This window comes from Cervus canadensis, chromosome 5 (assembly GCF_019320065.1).
Source record: "Cervus canadensis isolate Bull #8, Minnesota chromosome 5, ASM1932006v1, whole genome shotgun sequence".
Lineage (NCBI taxonomy): Eukaryota > Metazoa > Chordata > Mammalia > Artiodactyla > Cervidae > Cervus > Cervus canadensis.
Window position 1 is genome coordinate 98,771,417 of NC_057390.1, and position 17,333 is coordinate 98,788,749.

At 58.5% G+C, this 17,333-nt stretch overlaps 2 protein-coding genes across 7 annotated transcripts; one reads left to right on the forward strand and one right to left on the reverse strand.

The window, feature by feature from the left end:
• Positions 1 to 283: 283 nt before the first annotated feature.
• On the reverse strand, positions 284 to 6,694 carry ENTR1 (endosome associated trafficking regulator 1). 6 transcript variants are annotated; one of them, XM_043470081.1, is made up of 10 exons: positions 6,432 to 6,645; positions 6,181 to 6,330; positions 5,420 to 5,488; positions 4,568 to 4,680; positions 3,949 to 4,356; positions 3,335 to 3,408; positions 2,806 to 2,917; positions 2,498 to 2,560; positions 1,979 to 2,118; positions 284 to 1,279 (listed from the first exon to the last, which is right to left on the reverse strand). In XM_043470081.1, exons 1-10 carry the CDS (start codon positions 6,499 to 6,501, stop codon positions 1,276 to 1,278), a joined length of 1,203 nt encoding a protein of 400 aa, XP_043326016.1. In that variant the 5' UTR covers positions 6,502 to 6,645; the 3' UTR covers positions 284 to 1,275. The 6 variants fall into 6 exon arrangements, with proteins under 6 accessions (XP_043326016.1, XP_043326014.1, XP_043326018.1 ...); XM_043470079.1 differs by having other exon boundaries at positions 284 to 1,283; positions 6,432 to 6,641; XM_043470083.1 differs by having other exon boundaries at positions 284 to 1,283; positions 6,181 to 6,292; positions 6,432 to 6,580.
• A 4-nt stretch (positions 6,695 to 6,698) lies between these two features.
• PMPCA (peptidase, mitochondrial processing subunit alpha) lies at positions 6,699 to 16,751 on the forward strand. The gene is made up of 13 exons (XM_043470075.1): positions 6,699 to 6,825; positions 8,165 to 8,367; positions 8,785 to 8,864; positions 9,104 to 9,186; positions 10,779 to 10,873; positions 11,651 to 11,751; positions 12,055 to 12,318; positions 12,615 to 12,707; positions 12,916 to 13,034; positions 13,127 to 13,217; positions 13,304 to 13,366; positions 14,742 to 14,886; positions 15,818 to 16,751. The coding sequence occupies exons 1-13, from the start codon at positions 6,755 to 6,757 to the stop codon at positions 15,985 to 15,987; spliced, it is 1,578 nt and encodes a 525-aa protein (XP_043326010.1). The 5' UTR covers positions 6,699 to 6,754; the 3' UTR covers positions 15,988 to 16,751.
• The last annotated feature ends 582 nt before the right edge of the window (positions 16,752 to 17,333 follow it).

Below are 17,333 nucleotides of genomic sequence, written 5' to 3' on the forward strand. Positions count from 1 at the left end.
GATCAGAGGGCCTAGCAATTTGAACATCTTGGACATCCGACCACGTGACAGCAAATGCTCCAACACCAGACTCCAGTGTGTCCCACTCGGGACACAGAGCCCTGCTCTGCCTGCAGGTGTCCACAGCGCTTGGTCACTGTGGCCAGGCCCAGCAGCAGTTGTGGGCAAAGCCTAACCCCACAAGCTTCATTATCAGCATAAACCACCTGTTAGAACAAGGGTAACAGGGTGATCCTCAAACATAAAGAGCAGGCTCAATTAGGAAAAAAAGGGACACCACATATGACCTTTAGAGTTTATTAAATAAGAAAACTGTCGACTTGAACAGGAGGAGAAAAGGACATTTATTTTAAAAAATAACACCCACAGGAAAACAGCCCAAAAAGCATCTAGTGTATGTTATAGCTCCCCTCCGACAGGAAGGAGCTGGAAGGCACCCTGGGAGGCCTCGAGCTGACCCGGGAACTCTGCCCATGCTCCACGTCCCTGAATCCACGTCACTGTACAAGATGCCACTGGAAACGCCTATCAAACCCTCCAGCCAGAGTCCCCAAGTCTGAAGGCCCATGAAGAGATGCTCTTAGATGGTGTCCCGCCGTGGAATGCCTGTGCTGACCTTGGTCCCTAGGGGGACAACAGTGACCACCTCATAGGGCGTCTGTGCTCAGACCACCAACCGCAAAAGCCCTCCCCTGCCAGAAGCTGAAGGAGCAGACAGAAGCCAGGGGCGCGCTGAGTGAGGGCGGTGAGGCACACGTCCCTGCCCAGGGCAAGCACATCCTTTACGGCCCGGGTGGTGTGTCTGCTCACAAAAGCAGAGACGATTGACGTAACTCATCTTACAGCCAGAGCTCTGGAATGACGACGGGAAACACTACAGGACCGCCGCTTTCGTTTACTAACTTAAAAAAAAATCACTGGCTTTTATAGAATTGCCTTGGAGTAGATGATCAGCGTCTATGAAGCAGTGTAGAGCTCACCTAGAAAAGCTACACCGAAGCGCAGGTGCGGCTCCGGCGTGTGGCTAATAATAGTGCTACGGGTCATGAAGTTAGTGTCTCATGATAAAGTTTTACTGTGGGTGAAGACTGCACAGTCAGAGACGCCGAGGCATCTTGGAATCCGTCGGGAAGTGTTTTCAGGATGTAAACAGAGCTGGGAGCTGGAAGCACCTCCGTGGTTCTCACGACTCCTCCCCTTGGTCTTTAATTTCAGAAATTCTGTCTATAGATTTAAGGATTTCAGCAACGAGATTCAACGTTTCAGCTCCAGAAACTAGCTGCCTGAAACGAAAGCCCAGAGGTGACAGATGGTTTCTATTAATACAACCGCTCCAGGGCAGTAACAGAAGCACTGGGAGTTCCCTGGTGGCCCAGTGGTTAGGGTTCCACGCTTTCACTGCAAGGAGCAGGGGTTTGAGCTCTGGCTGGAGAACTAAGAACCCGAAAGCTATGTGGTGGATCCTGACCCCACCCCTGCCCCACAAAAAATACTCCCCAAAACCCCCCAAACAAACACAACAAAAACCCAGAGAGTTAAAGCAAAGAAGGTCCCGAGCAAGAACTGCAGTTTGTTCAATATCAGATTTACTCTCCAGACATACTACGTATTCAACTTAAAAGTGATGGGCTTCACTGTCTGTGGCTGGACACCACTACCTGCCGAGCTCAACCCAGGGAGACAGAGGACTCTGGCCAAGGACGCCTCCCAGGAGCCTTGTTCAAGTTTGTGTGTTTTTACAAGAGAGACAGTACTATCATCCTTTTTCACCCAAAACCTTGGTAGATGTCTTGCAGGCGATTAAGACCTGCCTGATGGGAACCCTCAAGCCTCCCAGGTGAGAATGGTTATCAGTTATCCCCACGTGGACGGGGAGGGGCTGCTGACGGAGGCTGCCTCCCGTGACCCTAGGGTGAACAGGGTCACGAGCCCTGCCCCCCAGCCTGCAGCTTCGATAGCAGCGAAGCCCCGCACTCACTTGATGGAGGCGTGCGCGTTGTTCATGACCACACGGAGGTTCTGCAGGGCCACGTCCGTGTTCTGCTTCACCACCGTCAGGCTGGCGCCCTGGCCTGACCGCAGGGCTTCGTTCTCACGCTTGAAGTTAGAGATCTGGGCCTGCGGGGAGGGGAGAGGTTACGACTTTCCTGGCTGAACAGGAAAGCGGCCAAGAGGCAGTTCGACTGAAACCAAGCACCGCACCCGAGGTAGTACGACCAGAGACCATCCCATCTGTCCCCCACGACCAGACGCCTGGCCCTGGCGGGGCGGGGGGCTCCTCAAGGACATGACCTCTCCCCGTTGCTGGCACCTTGCCCACCCTCTGGGGTGCTCAGACCCATCCCCAGCCTGCGTAGGGCTCGACCAGGAGGCCCTGGGAAGGCAGCTCACACTGTCCTGATTCAGGTGCTTTGTCTTGTTGGGAGGGACCGGAGGGGCGGGTGGGGGAGGAAAGGCTCTTTCACACACGCGTGAACTGGTGAGACCCTCTTGTTACCTGGAGCAAGCTGACTTCCTGTTTCAGTTTCAGGACGTGATTTTCTGCCTTTACTGCCCGTTTCTGTGATTCCCCCAACCAAGAAAGAAAAAAAAAAAAGCCATCACTGACATGGCAGCTTGGACACAGAATGCATCCCCTACGTTCCCGTCACCTTGTGGGCCCACCCGATGGCTGGGCAGCCAGTAGTGAGGGACCCCTGCTCACGGCCCCCTGCCTGGGCCCCCCACAGGGAGTGACCCACCAACACTTTACAATGGCCGGCCCGCCCACCTCTCCCACTGCAAAGAAGGACCCTGTCTGCTCACAGTCATGAGCTCCAGATTCTGTTCCACCTGCTGCACCACGGACTCCAGGTCGTGATAGTCACTCTCCTCCTTGATCATTTTCGCTTCTAACTTCCGCTCAAGCGTCCTCACCCTTGTTAAGCAAAAAGCCTGGATTATCAGTAACTCCTATGACTAATTCTAAGAATGATAAGACTATCAGGAGTTTTAACTGGATTGACCAGATAAATATCACAAGAGCCCGAGGTTAAAGAATGCACCTGGAGAGGCACAACCTTGGAGCTGGACACACGTCAGCTCACAGTCAGGGGCGCCCGGGGTGGTGGGGGGAGGCTGGCTGACAGCTCCGCCATCAAGTGTGGTTGGCTTTGCTCTAATGTTTTCAAATAAACTTTAACACAGAACATAAGAAATGTATCTGACACTGAGGATTTAATGCAATAAAACCCAGGCTCAGTCCAAATCCGATACTTCATTATTGTTTTCACAGTGGTTTCTCTGAGGGTCAGGATATGGTTTGAGGTGCGAGCCTATCTAAAAGCTTACATACATTTCTGTTTGAGTTTCAGAGAAGCTCTGAACCTCAGTCAGCTTTCTTCTTAGCTTAGAATTCTCATCTTTCAGCTGCAGAAAAAGAAAATCCTTATTAGAAACTCAGTGTCTCACTCAAAAGGAGTCTTCATTTTCGCTATTTGGCTCTGGAACTTCTTAATAAACAAAAATATTCCAGAGAATCACTCTATAGTCCACACGGAAAAAAAAAAAACAGAAGTGTCTGCTTTTTAGAACCTGTCACAGACTCCACTTTCACTCAGACCTAATAGCTCTTTCTAAGTGACTGCAATTTTTTCATCGGGCAAGCTTCCCCAAGCCGATGCCTGGAGTAGACCATTTTCTGAGGGGCAGCGCTGTGAGGTTCTCCCCCTGCCTCCGTTCACGCCAGAGACTGGTCCCCGGCAGTCCTCTGCCAGTCCTCGGGACTTTGCGGGCACCAACACGGTCAGCACGGGGGCTCTGGCGAAGCTGCGGCACCACAGACGTTCGTCCTTGGAGCCCAAACCCCAGGCCATGGAGGACGCCGGGGGTTCCAGCATCCTCCAAGAATGCTGCTCAGGCAGGAGCCGTAACCAGGGCGGGGTGCCGACGCAACCCCCCCTCACTTACTGCTTCGTAACTTATCTGCAGCGTCCGAAGGTGCCTGTCCCCCAGACTCTCTCCGTGGGCTGTGAAGTCAGCGCTGGGGCTCCCCGTCGGGGAGATGCGAGAGTCGGAGTCGCTCAGCGTCCATGGGGGCAGAGACTCGGGCCCCACCAGCTCCGACGGGTTGGAGAGAAAGGAGACGTATGTGCTGCAGGGCGATGTGCTGGCGGCTACCCTGGAGGAGTGCGTCTGCTCCATGGCGGACGGCAGGTATGCCCCATTCCACCCATCATCCTCGTCCTCATCCTCGTCCAGGAGGTCGCCAGCCCCTGTTGGGTCTTCAAAAAATGGCTGCTGATATTCCAGGCCATAGCCCACAGTTTGGGAAGCTGGGGAGGTGCGGTCGAGTCCCAGCGAGTGCCTCGTGGCTTCCTAGAGAAGGCGGGGAAGCAATGCTCAGACTCAGGCAGCTGCAGGCCGTCCCTCCCAGACGTCTGCTGCTGGCACAGAGACACAGTGGCACACCCCGGCGGCCCTGAACCCCAGAGCTGTGGCTCCGCCTTGCCCCCCATCTCGCGCGGGTCGGGGAGAGATGTCCTCCGGGGGGTTTCTACGATGGCTGCAGACGCGGCCTCAGGTTCACCTTTGAGTAAACCCTGCTGTCGGAGTCCTCTTTCGACAGGCCCAGGTTCTTGGTCTTCAAGAACTCTTTAAAGGAGAATGGGTTTGCTGCCTCGAGATCTCCAAGTTTATCATCTGAAAGATACCAGGTGTCACACAGGCGAAAAGCCTCCGGAAGGCCCTCAGAGGAAGCTCCTATTCACTGTTCTTGCCTAAACATGACCCCACCTACATCGGGAATGCTCCTGTCCTTCCTCAGGCCTCGGTGATGCCGGGAGGTGACCAGCTGCCTGACAGAACGGACCGACTCGGGTGTTCAAGACTCTGCTCCCCTCCCCAGCCCCACGGTCCCTGCACCTTGTCACCATCGGGCTCCACCTGGGGAGCTCCAAGGCGCCCATGGCCCCTCCTCCCAGCCAGAGGCTCCAGGAGCAGCCTGCAGCGGAGCCGGCAGCACAGATGTGCGCCGACATCACGTTACTGCTCCGCCGCCAGCCTCTTCCCACCTCGCCTCAGCTCTTCCATCTCTCTCCCACTCCCTGGGGACCCAGGCAGCCACATCGCAGCCCTTTCAACCCACCAATGACGCCCAGCCCAGTGGCCAGTCCCGCATGAAGCTGGCGCCTGTGACTTCAGCCCCCCTCCCCCCCCCCCATGTCCTCAGACCCCTCGGGCGTGACTTCCTCCTGCTCTCTGCCCTCCTCCCCTCCACCTGACAATGAAAGTCAGATCTGGGGGGCTCCACTCCCACCGGCTCCTCCGGGAGCGTGTACTAGTTACACGCTGTCAGATCTACAGCCCCACCACTGGGTATGTGCCGGGCACGTGGAGGCACGGATGGAGAGAAAAACAAAGGATTACCGAACTACTCTACCTCCAAAGTGTGTGTTCTGAGCTCCTGGTGGACCTTGCTTAGCACACTTCCCCTTTCCATAGCCAAAATCTGCAGAGAGACACCATCAGCCCACTGTGACCACACGAGTGCTCTGTGACCACAGCTTTCTCTGACACGGGGTCTCTACAGCAGTGGTTTCTCACAGCCTGGAGAACGTTTAAAGCACACGCCCATGGGCTCCTGCCTCTGGACATGGTCTGGCTGCCATGGGCCTTAGCATCTGTGATTCTGAAAAACTTCCCAATAGGTTTGACGCCCAGTGGGGCAGGCGTCTTATGGTACCTCCTGAACGGCCTTGTGGGTGGTCAATGGCTCTTAGACCCCGATAGACCACCTAAAAGCCCCCGAATACCCCGAAGTCCAAGCAGTGTTGGCCGGTGGGGAGAATTAGGAGGAACTAAAGCTGGCCTCCGCCCAGCTGCGGGGAACCAGAGAATGGTTCAAGCCTGGTGTGCTGAAGCCTCCCTCATCCTTCCCAATTTGAAGAAAGACAGGGTTTTCTGTGCTCACTCTGGGCCTATCTCTAAGCCAACGTTTACTGCGGTCTACTGGAACTGTATGGCGGGGGCGGGGGCTTCTCCACTATCAGACTGTGAGCTCCAGGGGGCGGGACTCCCAGCGCCCGGCACACGGTGGGGCTAGTGGTCATCGCGAGGCCGGGGGTGAGCTGCGCTACCGCGCGGTACCTACTAGGAGCGCCGGCCCCGGGGAGGGCGGGGTCCCTGAGGCTCGTCTCTCACCTGTGTCTCCCACGGAAGCTAGCACCGGACTGGGCACATAGCACATAAACGTCGGCCGAATGCCGAAGAAGTGGGACTCCAGGTCCCTGGCTGGGGGGCGCTCACAGTCTAGCTGGGGGAGACAAGACCGGCGCTCATAGAACGCGGGAGCTGTAATAACAACAAGAGCGACTTCACCCGCGCGCCCGCCTCACCTGAACCTCAGCGCGGCCGCCGGGCCGCGACCGGCCGCCCGCCCCCCGCCCGCTCACCGTCCGGAATGACGAGGCTCCGGGCCCGGGACAGCGGGGTGACTCCCGGGCGGCGCGCGTAGCCCGCCATCGCCGCGGGCTCCGCGGCGCCGGCCCTTCTCAGCCCGGCAGCGGCGGCTCCATGGCCCCGGCTCCGTCCCGGCCGCGGCCCGAGTCGCCTGCCTCCGTCGTCCGCCGCTCGGCCACCGCTCCGAGCCTCTAGCCGCTGCTTCCGCTCCGCGCACCGGAAGCGCGAGGCCGAACGCCTCGAGCGGGCGCCGGGGGGGCGGGGTGCCGGGGGCGGAACAGGAAGTGACGACAGAAGCGGTGGGCGGTGACACAAGATGGCGGCTATGGTGCTGGCGGCGACGCGGCTGCTGCGAGGCTCGGGCTCGTGGGGCCGCTCGCGGCTGAGGTGAGCTGAGGGCGGGCCGGGGGTCGGCCGGGGCCCGGGGCAGCCCGAGCCCCTCTGGATGCCCCGCCTCTGGCTTCCCCATGCCGTGGCGCGGCGGCCGGTTAGCGGGCTGAGAGTGTGGAACCCCGGCCCCGTCCCCGAGGCGACGGTGGGGCTTCCTCGCCTGGCGCCCCGGGCTCGGGCCCCGAGCTTCATCCGTCTCTCCTCTCCCTCCCGCTTCTCCCGGGCGGTCGGGGGCTTGTCCGAGGTCACGTGTCATCTCCGCCTCGGACCCCTTCCGGCCGCGTGTCCCCTTGTGAGGCCGAGCCCGCGGGGCCTCAGTTCCTTGGGGCCCGCGGAGCTAGGATTCTGTGGTGGCCAGAGCCGTGCCCTCGGCCGCGGTGCTGTGTGCCTTCTTTGGATGTCTGGCTTTCTCCCACATTGGCACTTTCGTTTAGGCGGCAGGTGGAGTTTTGCCTTCTGGCTGTGTACAGGAGTTGCGTGGGAGCCAGGTGCTATGATGACAGAAACCAGGCAGTGGGTTCAGTTAATCGGGCACCCAGAGTGTCAGCTCTGAAGCCGCAGTTCAGCGGTAGGAAACAGGAGACTTAACTTCAGGAAGAGTGAAGAGCAGCCTCCAAGGAGGTGACATTTAAGCCAAGAGAGGTGGGGAATGAGAGAAGGGTCAGCCCTGTGAGTAGTGCAGGTGAAGAAGGCAGAGCAGGCCCAGCTATGGGAGTGATGAGCCCAGTGTGTTGAGAGAGTGAACAGCGGGCCAGTGGGTGCACCTGGTGTGGTGGTGCTGGACGGGTTAGGAGATGAGTTTGGAGAGTGAGTCAGGGGTCAGATCATACAAAGCCTTGGGGACCTGGTGAAGAGATGTGGCTTCCATTTAGACTCCAGGGGGGCTGTTGAAGGGCAGAGCTTGGTCAAGTGCTCTGTGAGTAGAAGTTGACTTAATCCACACAGCTCCCACCCCTAAGGGGCTGTTACTACTATTTCGTAGACATGGCACCACCTTGCCGCAAGTCCCTGGGCTCAGCCAGAATTTGTTCCCTCAGTGATGCTCTTGGTCATTCCTCTGCCTTGTCTCTGGGATGGTGTAGAAATCCTCTACGTAAGGAGATGCAGACTTTTTTGACGCGTGCAGAACACAACTGCACCGTGGTGGCCACCACAGTTTCCATTGTTCTCTCTTTTTTTTTTTGGTCATTCTAGGTGTCTTGCCGGATATCAGTTCCCCAACCAGAGATTGAACCTGGGCCCCGGCTGTGAAAGTGCCGAGTCCTAGCCACTGGACTGCCAGGGAAGTCCGCATCATCTCATTTTTCTCAAACCTGGACCGCCCTCTCTGTTTCAGGTTTGGAGACCCTGCATACAGACGCTTCAGCAGTGGTGGTGCCTACCCCAATATCCCCCTCTCTTCCCCCTTGCCCGGAGTACCCAAGCCTGTTTTTGCTACAGTTGATGGACAAGAAAAGTTCGAAACCAAAGTTACCACACTGGATAATGGACTTCGTGTGGCATCCCAGAATAAGTTTGGACAATTCTGTACAGTAGGAAGTAAGTACTGTTGGTAGTGTTGTGGGTGGTCCTGTTTGTTTTAACATGCACACACCTCAATTGACTGTTGGGCGTAGTTAATGAACTGTATCCTGGGTGAAAAAGCATATTATAGAAGCTGAAAATTTAGTAGCTGGAAAATGAACAGTGGCTGTTTTGGTGGTGGGTTTTTTTCCTCTCTTTCTACCTTTCTGTTATTCTAAAAATTTTCTGCCACGAGCATGAAGTGAACAATTCTGTAAATACTGACATAGGCATATAGCCGTGAAGTGTTCAGAATCAAGACAGTGTACAAACTCATCACTCTCACGTGTTTAAATTTGGCTGTTTAGTCGTGTTCACACTTTTTAAAGGTTTGTCTTAAGTGTTTCCTCTTGAACATTTGGTTTAATCTGTCAATTTTGTTTTTATCACCAGTTCTTATTAACTCTGGATCAAGATACGAAGCGAAATATCTTAGTGGGATTGCTCACTTTTTGGAAAAATTGGCATTTTCGGTCAGTGTCCAGTTGGTCATTTTCAGTCTATGTTTGGGAAGAACCTATCGAGTTTTCCTTTTTTAGAATGGCAATTTCCATAAGTGGTTAAGTTGCTGAGTTGATATTAATTAGAGGTATTAGAGTTAAAAAATAAGTTGATTTAATGTGTTTTGAAAGCAAAAGTAAAGTATTTTCTTAAAAATTGTCTTTTGGAGGTTGTTTTGGACTGCTTATTTAGGTTCTCTTATTTTTCCTAGTCTACTGATCAATTTGACAGCAAAGATGAAATTCTGCTTACCTTGGAGAAGCATGGGGGTATCTGTGATTGCCAGACATCAAGGTATGCCGGTTTCACATACAGATTCCTCTTGCATCACATGGAGCTGCTGCTCTCATCCTTGCTCACAGTCCCCTGAACCCCTGCCTCGAAGAGGCTGTGGAGCTGAGTGATGAGAAGCAAGCCCTGGTCCAGGCAGATAACTGGTGGTGAATTGGAAGAGTGGTACAAACTTCGAGGGCCACAGGGTCTCCAGAAGGCTGTTTGCTCAGTCATTTGAGATAGGCTGCTGGCTGGGCACAGGGGGTGCAGAGCAGGCCCTGTCTCCACGATGCTCACAGATCAGGCAGAGGGCTGCGCCACAGGTGATGAACATAAGAGCCAGAGACCCAGGATGTGGTGGGAGTGTGGAGGGTGGGTCTCTTACTCGGTCTGGAGTCAGGAAAGGAATCGTGCATGACTTGATGTCGGGCCTGGTTCTTCAGGGAGTTTGCCAGGTGGAACGAGGGGAGACAGCGGCTCAGACCTGGAGAGTAGCAATTGCAGAGGTTCAGCCTGAAGAGGCAGGGGTCTGTTTGGGAGGGGGGTTCATAAACAGGAGTGTGGTAGACAAAGACAGGTGGCATTTGTCTAGTGTAGGGCGTGTTCAGAAAGCTCTGTTCAGGGCAACGTGAGGTGAGCAAAGATCACGCTTTGGGGATGGGGCATGTCGTGGGGCACGTGGAATCTTATTAATAGTTCCCTGACCAGGGGTTGAGCTTGTGCCCCCTGCAGTGGAAGTGCAGGATCCTAACGCAGGGACCACCAGGGAAGTCCCAGGTCGCACTTTTTTAAGTGGTTGGTTATTTCCATCTGACTGCTGCATAGTGAAATGACGAGGATTAGAGTTGGCGTGGCCTCTGTTCACGTGTTCAAAAAGAAGTCTGTTGAAGCTGGTGGTTCCCAGCTGCCTGTGAGTGAAGTCAGACTCTGCCTGCGATGTCGTCTAGAGCCTCTTCCTCCGTGTCCCCAGGCGCCCTTCTTCTGGTCAGGCGGGCCTGAGTCCTGCTCCCACGCAGCCCACCCACTCTCAGCTCCCCATCTGGTCCTCTTTCACTACCCCGCTCAGGATGGCCCCTTCCCCGCGCGGCCCTGGTGGCCGTCTCTGCTCCAGGGCCCGGTCCTCCCCCGTGGCTGCTGCGTGCTCTGTGGCCTCCTGCCTGACTGCCCGCCTGCCCCCGCTCGTGGCTCTGTGGTTTCCGGCACCCGTGCTCCCCTTTCCGGGGTGACCCGGTGCCCCTCTCCCGTCACAGCGCTGCTGTCACATGCAGTCCCTGTCCCCTCTGTCTCAGGCCAGGTGGGCACGCACGTGGACAGCTCACGTACCAGACGCGGAGCACGAGGGGCAGGAATAGCTTTGGAGGGAGCCTGTGCTGGTGAAAACTGCTTAGAGCCACCTCCAGTTTGGCTGGACAGCATCTTCCACACTCCAGCGCTCAGCCTGCGTGGGGGTGTGGATCCTGCCTGCTGAGGGTTTATACTGTACAACAGGAAAGGGGAGAAGCACCAGGTGTGGGCTGAGCCTGGATGCAGAATGGTGTGACCCCCCTACCCCACCCCGCGTACACCTGTCGTGACCTCAGTGCCCCCAGGATTGGTTTTGTTGGTTTTTCCAGAGACACCACCATGTATGCTGTGTCTGCTGATTCTAAGGGCCTGGACACAGTGGTGGGCTTGCTGGCAGACGTGGTCCTGCACCCCAGGCTGACAGGTGTGCGTTAAGGCTGCGTGAGGGGTCCCTGGGGGTGGTGGTGTGTGGGCGTCCTGCCCTGGGGAGGGGCATGGTGTCCTTGGAGCCTTGGGCTGCCCCGCCAGGGACGGCTAGCACAGGGGCACTGGAAACCACGCTCGCAATTGGAAATTGCTTGATGCTGGATACGTGACACACCTCACTCTGACCTGCAACGTCTGCAGTGAAAAGGCCCTTTCACTTTAGAAAGGCCTCTCGGACGGCGTTTGTACACTGGCTGGCGTGCCACCGGGAGTCTCCACGTCCCTCCCCTCGCCTCCCCCCGCCTTGCAGACGCAGGATGTGAGCTCCCTGCCCGGAGTGGGGCCAGATGGGCTGGCTACGGGTGTTTCACAGTGGCCTGGCCTCAGGGTAGTGGAGGGGAGCGGGGCTCCCAGCCTACAGGGCCACATTCATGGTCCTCTGGCGTTTGTTCCAGTGACCTGAGGAAACGCCCCCCTGACGTTGGTCTGTGCATGTGTCTGGGTGGACAGTTGGGGACCCGTGTGCCTCTTAGGGGAGGAGGTTGCGCCTCAGAGTACGTCCTTGTGGTTGCCTCGTGTCAGAGCCGAAGCGCGCCCGGTTCTCCAGTCTGCCCGCAGGGCGTGCCCCCTCCCCCCTGACTTGCACATACGTCCCCCAGGACTGTCCCAGGGGAAGGCAGAGGAGACTGCCAGCGCCCACGGGTCAGCGACATAGCCTGCCCAGGGACCCAGGCTCCAGGCGGCTCCTTCTGAGCCTCGATCTGGTTGTTTGCAGACGAGGAGATTGAGATGACGCGCATGGCTGTGCAGTTTGAGCTGGAGGACCTCAACATGCGGCCCGACCCAGAGCCACTCCTCACCGAGATGATTCACGAGGTGAGGCAGCTGTGGGACGGCCCTGGGCCCCTCCGGGAACCTCTGGGGTTTCTCAATGTCAGTTGTGCCAGTTGTAAACTTTCCAATCCTCAGAGCAATGGGAGCTCTGGGACGCGCCTTTTATTTTACATTTCTTAGGAGTTCTCATTCTGGAGCAGCAGGTTTTACTATCTTTGTAAACACAAAAAGTCTCTCCGCCAAACGGTAGCTGAACCAAGCCACTGGCAGGCTTTCCCGCCTGGTGGGGATCGCCACGGGCCGGCGCTCTCGGTCACTTGTGTTCCTCTTGCTTCCTTTGCCAAGGCCGCGTACAGGGAAAACACGGTGGGCCTCCACCGTTTCTGCCCCGTGGAGAACATCGGGAAGATCGACCGGGACGTGCTGCACTCCTATCTGAGGAACTACTACACCCCTGACCGCATGGTGCTGGCCGGCGTGGGGGTGGAGCATGCGCAGCTGGTGGAGTGCGCCCGGAAGTACCTCCTGGGGACCCGCCCTGCCTGGGGCACCGGGGCGGCCGTGCACGTGGACAGATCGGTGGCTCAGTACACCGGGGGCATCGTCAAGGTAACGCCATGGGCCTCGGGCTGCGCGTGTTTTCTTGGACTTCTCTTTAGGTGCTATCTTACGTTTATTCTGCGGGTGTTAGAGTTGATGGTGTTGTCGTGCCTTCATCTTAACCCGAATCCTCCTTAGAGCTGAGTTGGGCCGGAGCCAGAGGCTCGAGTGGCTCTCGCCTCTCCAGGGCCTCCCGAAGTTCACACACGATTTCTGTAGGCCTGGTCAGAGGCCCCCTGGCCTGAGGAGCGCCGAGGCCCGGTGGCCCGTCCCTGAGAGCGCACGCCCATTCTGCTTGGTTGCAGCTGGAGAGAGACATGTCCAATGTCAGCCTGGGCCCCACCCCATTCCCTGAGCTCACGCACATCATGATCGGCCTGGAGAGCTGCTCCTTCCTGGTTCGTCCCACTGGCCTGGGGTCGGGGGCGGGCGTTGCCCTGCTGAGCGCTGCCCCAGCTTCCCACTGGAGGGGGACGTCACCCCCAACATGACCCCCCCCCAAACCGTGTCCCTACAAGAGGGGCCTTCACCTCCCGAATGAGCCTCCCCTGTGGCCCTACAGGAGGGGGATGCCATTCCCACCTCCCCCCACCCGTGTCCCTGCAGGAGGGGGACTTCATCCCTTTTGCGGTGTTGAACATGATGATGGGCGGGGGCGGCTCCTTCTCGGCCGGCGGGCCCGGTAAGGGCATGTTCACCAGGCTCTACCTCAATGTGCTCAACAGGTGGGTTGGGTGCGCTGCATCCAGTTGTGTTGGGGCCCCGGCCCAGCCAAACCCACTTTGGGGCTGTGACACTTTTCTGGTGTCCCTCGCAGGCACCACTGGATGTACAATGCGACCTCCTACCACCACAGCTACGAGGACACAGGCCTGCTGTGCATTCATGCCAGCGCCGACCCCAGACAGGTGAGGCGGGGCTGCTTTCAGTTGGGGACCAGTGGCCACAGGCCACGGGGCTCAGATGGCATGCTGTGCTTCACGCTCTCTTGCAGGTTCGAGAGATGGTGGAAATCATCACGAGGGAGTTTGTTTTAATGGCTGGGACTGTGGACGTGGTAAGTACATCTGGGGTGTCGGCTGGGTGGAGAGTGCGGTGTGGGGGTGGCCAGCAGTGGGCCCGTGTTCCGTGCCCACCCAACAGCAGCGTCTCAGCCGGGACAGCACAGCCCGCAGGCGGGGGGCCCGTCCTCGCTGGTGTCCCTGCTGAGGAGCCCCCAGCGTCGGTCTGCGTCTGACCCAGCCCGGCCTCCCAGGCCCGCCCCGCAGTGCCTGAGCCACCTGCGGGGGAACTGGAGAAGCTGGCCACCCGGGGCGTTTGTCTTGCTTTTTCTGGCTCTGGTGTGTTTTTAAGTTTTTGTTTCCTTGTTTGTTTTTTATGCCATACATATTTAAGAAGTCTTGTTTCTTCCTGGACCAGAGGTGGCACAAATGAGCAGGTTCTATGTACGCGGTCCACATGGACCGTGCTCATATACACTCACGGGCACAGCAGCAAGCCCGGCGCATGAGCTGTCTCCTCAGGGTCAGTGCTCCCTCTGTCTTCGGGGTTAGTGCTCCCTCTAGAGCTGCTTTCTGCGAGTTCCATGTGCAGACTATGCAGTCACCGCATATTCCTTTCCTAATGAGAAAAAGAAGCTTGGTGTTAACAATAAAAACACGTTTGAAAGTTTACACTTGACTCCATTAGCGTCCTACTAGAAAAATAGTATAGGGTTTTTCTCTTAGGCAAAGGCAATTTGAGATAAAGAGTATTTGCCTGAAGTTGTAAAAGTGAATGAGACCTGTGTTAGGTCAGGACTTATACTTCAGTGATACAGAGTCAGTAGCTGATGTGTGTTCTAGGTCTGCGAGCCCCCAGCGGGCAGCCTGCACCCCTCCCAGCCCCGCCTCTGCCCTCGGGTTGGGCCTCAGGGACTGAGGCCTCTGAGCTCTCACAGCCTTACACTTCCGACCTGGTCACGGAGGCCCAGGTGCAGAGCTGGTAGCGTGAGCACCGCTGCCTGGGCCTTGCTCCTGGGCTTGGGGGAGGTCATGGAGCCGACATCCAATTTGTTTTCCTTGAGATTGCCATGTGCGGCCCCCTTTGGGGTCCTGCAGTTCGTGAGGCTTTTCCTGCTTGTGTCACACGGCAGACTTTAAACACAAGAGCTCTGGGGAGGCAGGACTTCTGCCTGTTTAGAATGTGGTCAGGGCCCCGTTGGTGCAGTTCCCACTCTGACCCAGAAAGCCCCGAGGATGAAGCATGGTGGGACTTGCAGGCGACTTGGGCGAGAGCCTGGGCCCTGGGGCGTTTGCTCCCTTATTCAGCCCAGGGTGAGCGAAGACCCTTCCTCAGGACACGTCTGTCAGCCTCTCTGCTGCCTGGGCCACGTGGGCAGTGGCTGGGTGGTGGGGCGTGAGCCCTGGGGACTGAGCCGCCTGCCCCCGCAGGTGGAGCTGGAGCGGGCCAAGACGCAGCTCATGTCCATGCTCATGATGAACCTGGAGGCCCGGCCTGTCATCTTCGAGGATGTGGGGAGGCAGGTCCTGGCCACCCGTTCCAGAAAGCTGCCCCACGAGCTGTGTGCACTCATCCGTGAGTATGGTTCCCGGTGGGGGCCCCGCGGGCTTGCACCCCGCCTCCCCCTCCCCCGGCGTGCCTCCCAGCCCTGCCAGCGCCAGTTCAGCGCCTTTCGCGTGCCGCCCCAGCTCTTTGCCCCCTTACACATGGGCCTCACAGCCCCTCCAGGTTTAACAGATTGAGTGGGGACCTGGGTGGAGCGTGTGGCCAGAGCCCGCTGCGCGTGGAGGGGCAGCAGCCCCCACGGCGGCTCTGTGCCAGGCGTCGGTGGTCTCCCTGCCTGAACGTCCAGGCATGCCCTAAGCTTCGTCTGCCTGTGATTCTCAGCCTCTGCAGATTCCTCTGGGGTCTGCAACCCCAGAAGCGTTCACCTGCTGCCTTGTGGAGGCGCATCACTGGGGTGAAGTGTCTCCTGAGTGTGGGGGCCGCTGGGAACCGCACTCGCCCCCCCCGTGCGTGGACCCCTGTCTTCCCTCGGAGACACCGTTCTGACCTCCCCGAGGCCTCATCTTCTGTAGGAAATTAGTTCCCAGGGTGTCAGTCCCTCCTCCAAGGCTGGGCTGCATGTACGGCCCCTCAACCCCCTGGTTCCAACCCCATCCCCTGTCCATGCAGTACTGGGGGTAGTTTTTCCTCTCCTGTGGAGTTGTTACATAGGTGACTCCGACGAGGTCTGTTTTTCTCCTTGGTTGTTACTAACTTCCTGGGAATGAGCACGTCCTATGTGTCTGACGCTGACCCTTGCCCACTCTCTAAGACCTCGCCCTGACCGCCTGTAGTCCATTCTGGGCTGCACTTGGATGCTCTCGGCCCCCAGCGCCGCTCCCTGCCGGTGGGGGGTGATGGCGGGGGTATCCCCCGTCTGCTCAGGGCTGCCTCCGCGGTGTGCAGAGGGCTGGGCTGCGGCAGGGTGCGGGGTGGCCTGACACTTCTGCTCCTGCGCCAGGCGACGTGAAGCCGGAGGACATCAAGAGGGTCGCCTCCAAGATGCTCCGCGGGAAGCCCGCCGTGGCCGCGCTGGGGGACCTGAGCGAGCTGCCCGCATACGAGCACGTGCAGACGGCGCTGGCCAGCAGGGACGGGCGCCTGCCCCGGACGTACCGGCTCTTCCGGTAGAGGCGCCGCAGCAGCGCGCCCCCTGTGCGTGTCTCGGGGGTGACCGCAGGGCAGACCTTCATGGACTGGGACTTCCCCGAACGTGAGTGGACAGCTCACCAGAGCGTGCTTTCTTCAGAAGACAGGCCAGCCAGCAGAATAAAGCCTGCTCTCCAGCCCTGTGGCCGGACCAGGGGACTCGCAGGGAGGGGCAGCCACCAGTGGGGGTCAGGCCAGGCTCACCTTCCCGCTCGCCCAGGAAATCTGGGCGGGTGGGACCACCACGCAGTCCCCAAGACCAGTGGTGGTGGAGTGGGTGAGGCCCGACCTCTGCTCAGAGGCCAGCAGGGCCCGCCAGCCTGCCCGCTGCTGGAGGCTGTGGCCATCCACACCAGCATCTAGGGGTCCCAGGGTGACCCTTCATCCCACTTGACTGATGTGGGGGAGCTTCACCCTCTCCTGATCTCCGAGGTGTGCAGACGCTCAGGCGGGGCTGCTGGGCCTTCTGAGACTTGACTGGGGGACGTGCTGGACAGCAGGAGGACCGAGGCTGTGTGTGGGGCCCTGCAGGGTCAGGCGGCCTTGGTGACGGGCACTGCGCTGGCTGCCTCGTCCTCCTGACGCTGCTGTGGTTGAGGGAGGCTTCCTTCCTGGCCGTCAGCGGGGTGCACCGCTTTGTAGAGGAGTTGACGCAAGGTCATGTTTTTTTGAAAGCCCAAGGGCAGCCCCTGCTGGGAGCAGGCGTGATCTCAGGCCATCAAATAAACGTTTGGGCTTCGGCGTCATCCGTCACGTCCACTCGCCTTGCCACAGCCTGTCGCCACACTTCTGTCCCTCTGCTGCTGCACAAGAGCCCCGGCCTGGGTGGGAGGCGTCTGGTCCCGGCCCTGCTCGCCCCTCTGCTGCCGTCCGCCGAGTGGGAGCCCAGGGTGCGCTGCGGGGGACCCACAGCAGGGAGCCCCGTTGTTGGCACTTCTGTGGTCACGGCGATGGATCAGAGGGAGGCGCGCCAGGAGGTGTCCCCAGCCGGGCCGTGTCTGCTGTGGGGGCTGGGGCCCCAGGGCTTCGTTTCCTGGCCCCCCACTGCACTCAGCCTCATGTGGGGCCTTCCCCCTCCCTTTCGACCCCCACCCCCCACGCTGTCCAGTCTGCTCCCAGGGCCCTGCGTGCCCCTTCATCATCCTCAGTCAGCTGCCCCATTGGCACCCCCACAAGGCTGACCCTCAGGGACTGCCTGGCTGGCAGTCCACGCCCACGCCCTGGCGGCAGCCTGGCAGCAGGGCTCAGCACGTTTGAGACGGCAAGAGCCAGGTTTTAGAAACCACTCTCACACGCGGTCGTGTTTCAGTTCTTTATGAAGCTTATTT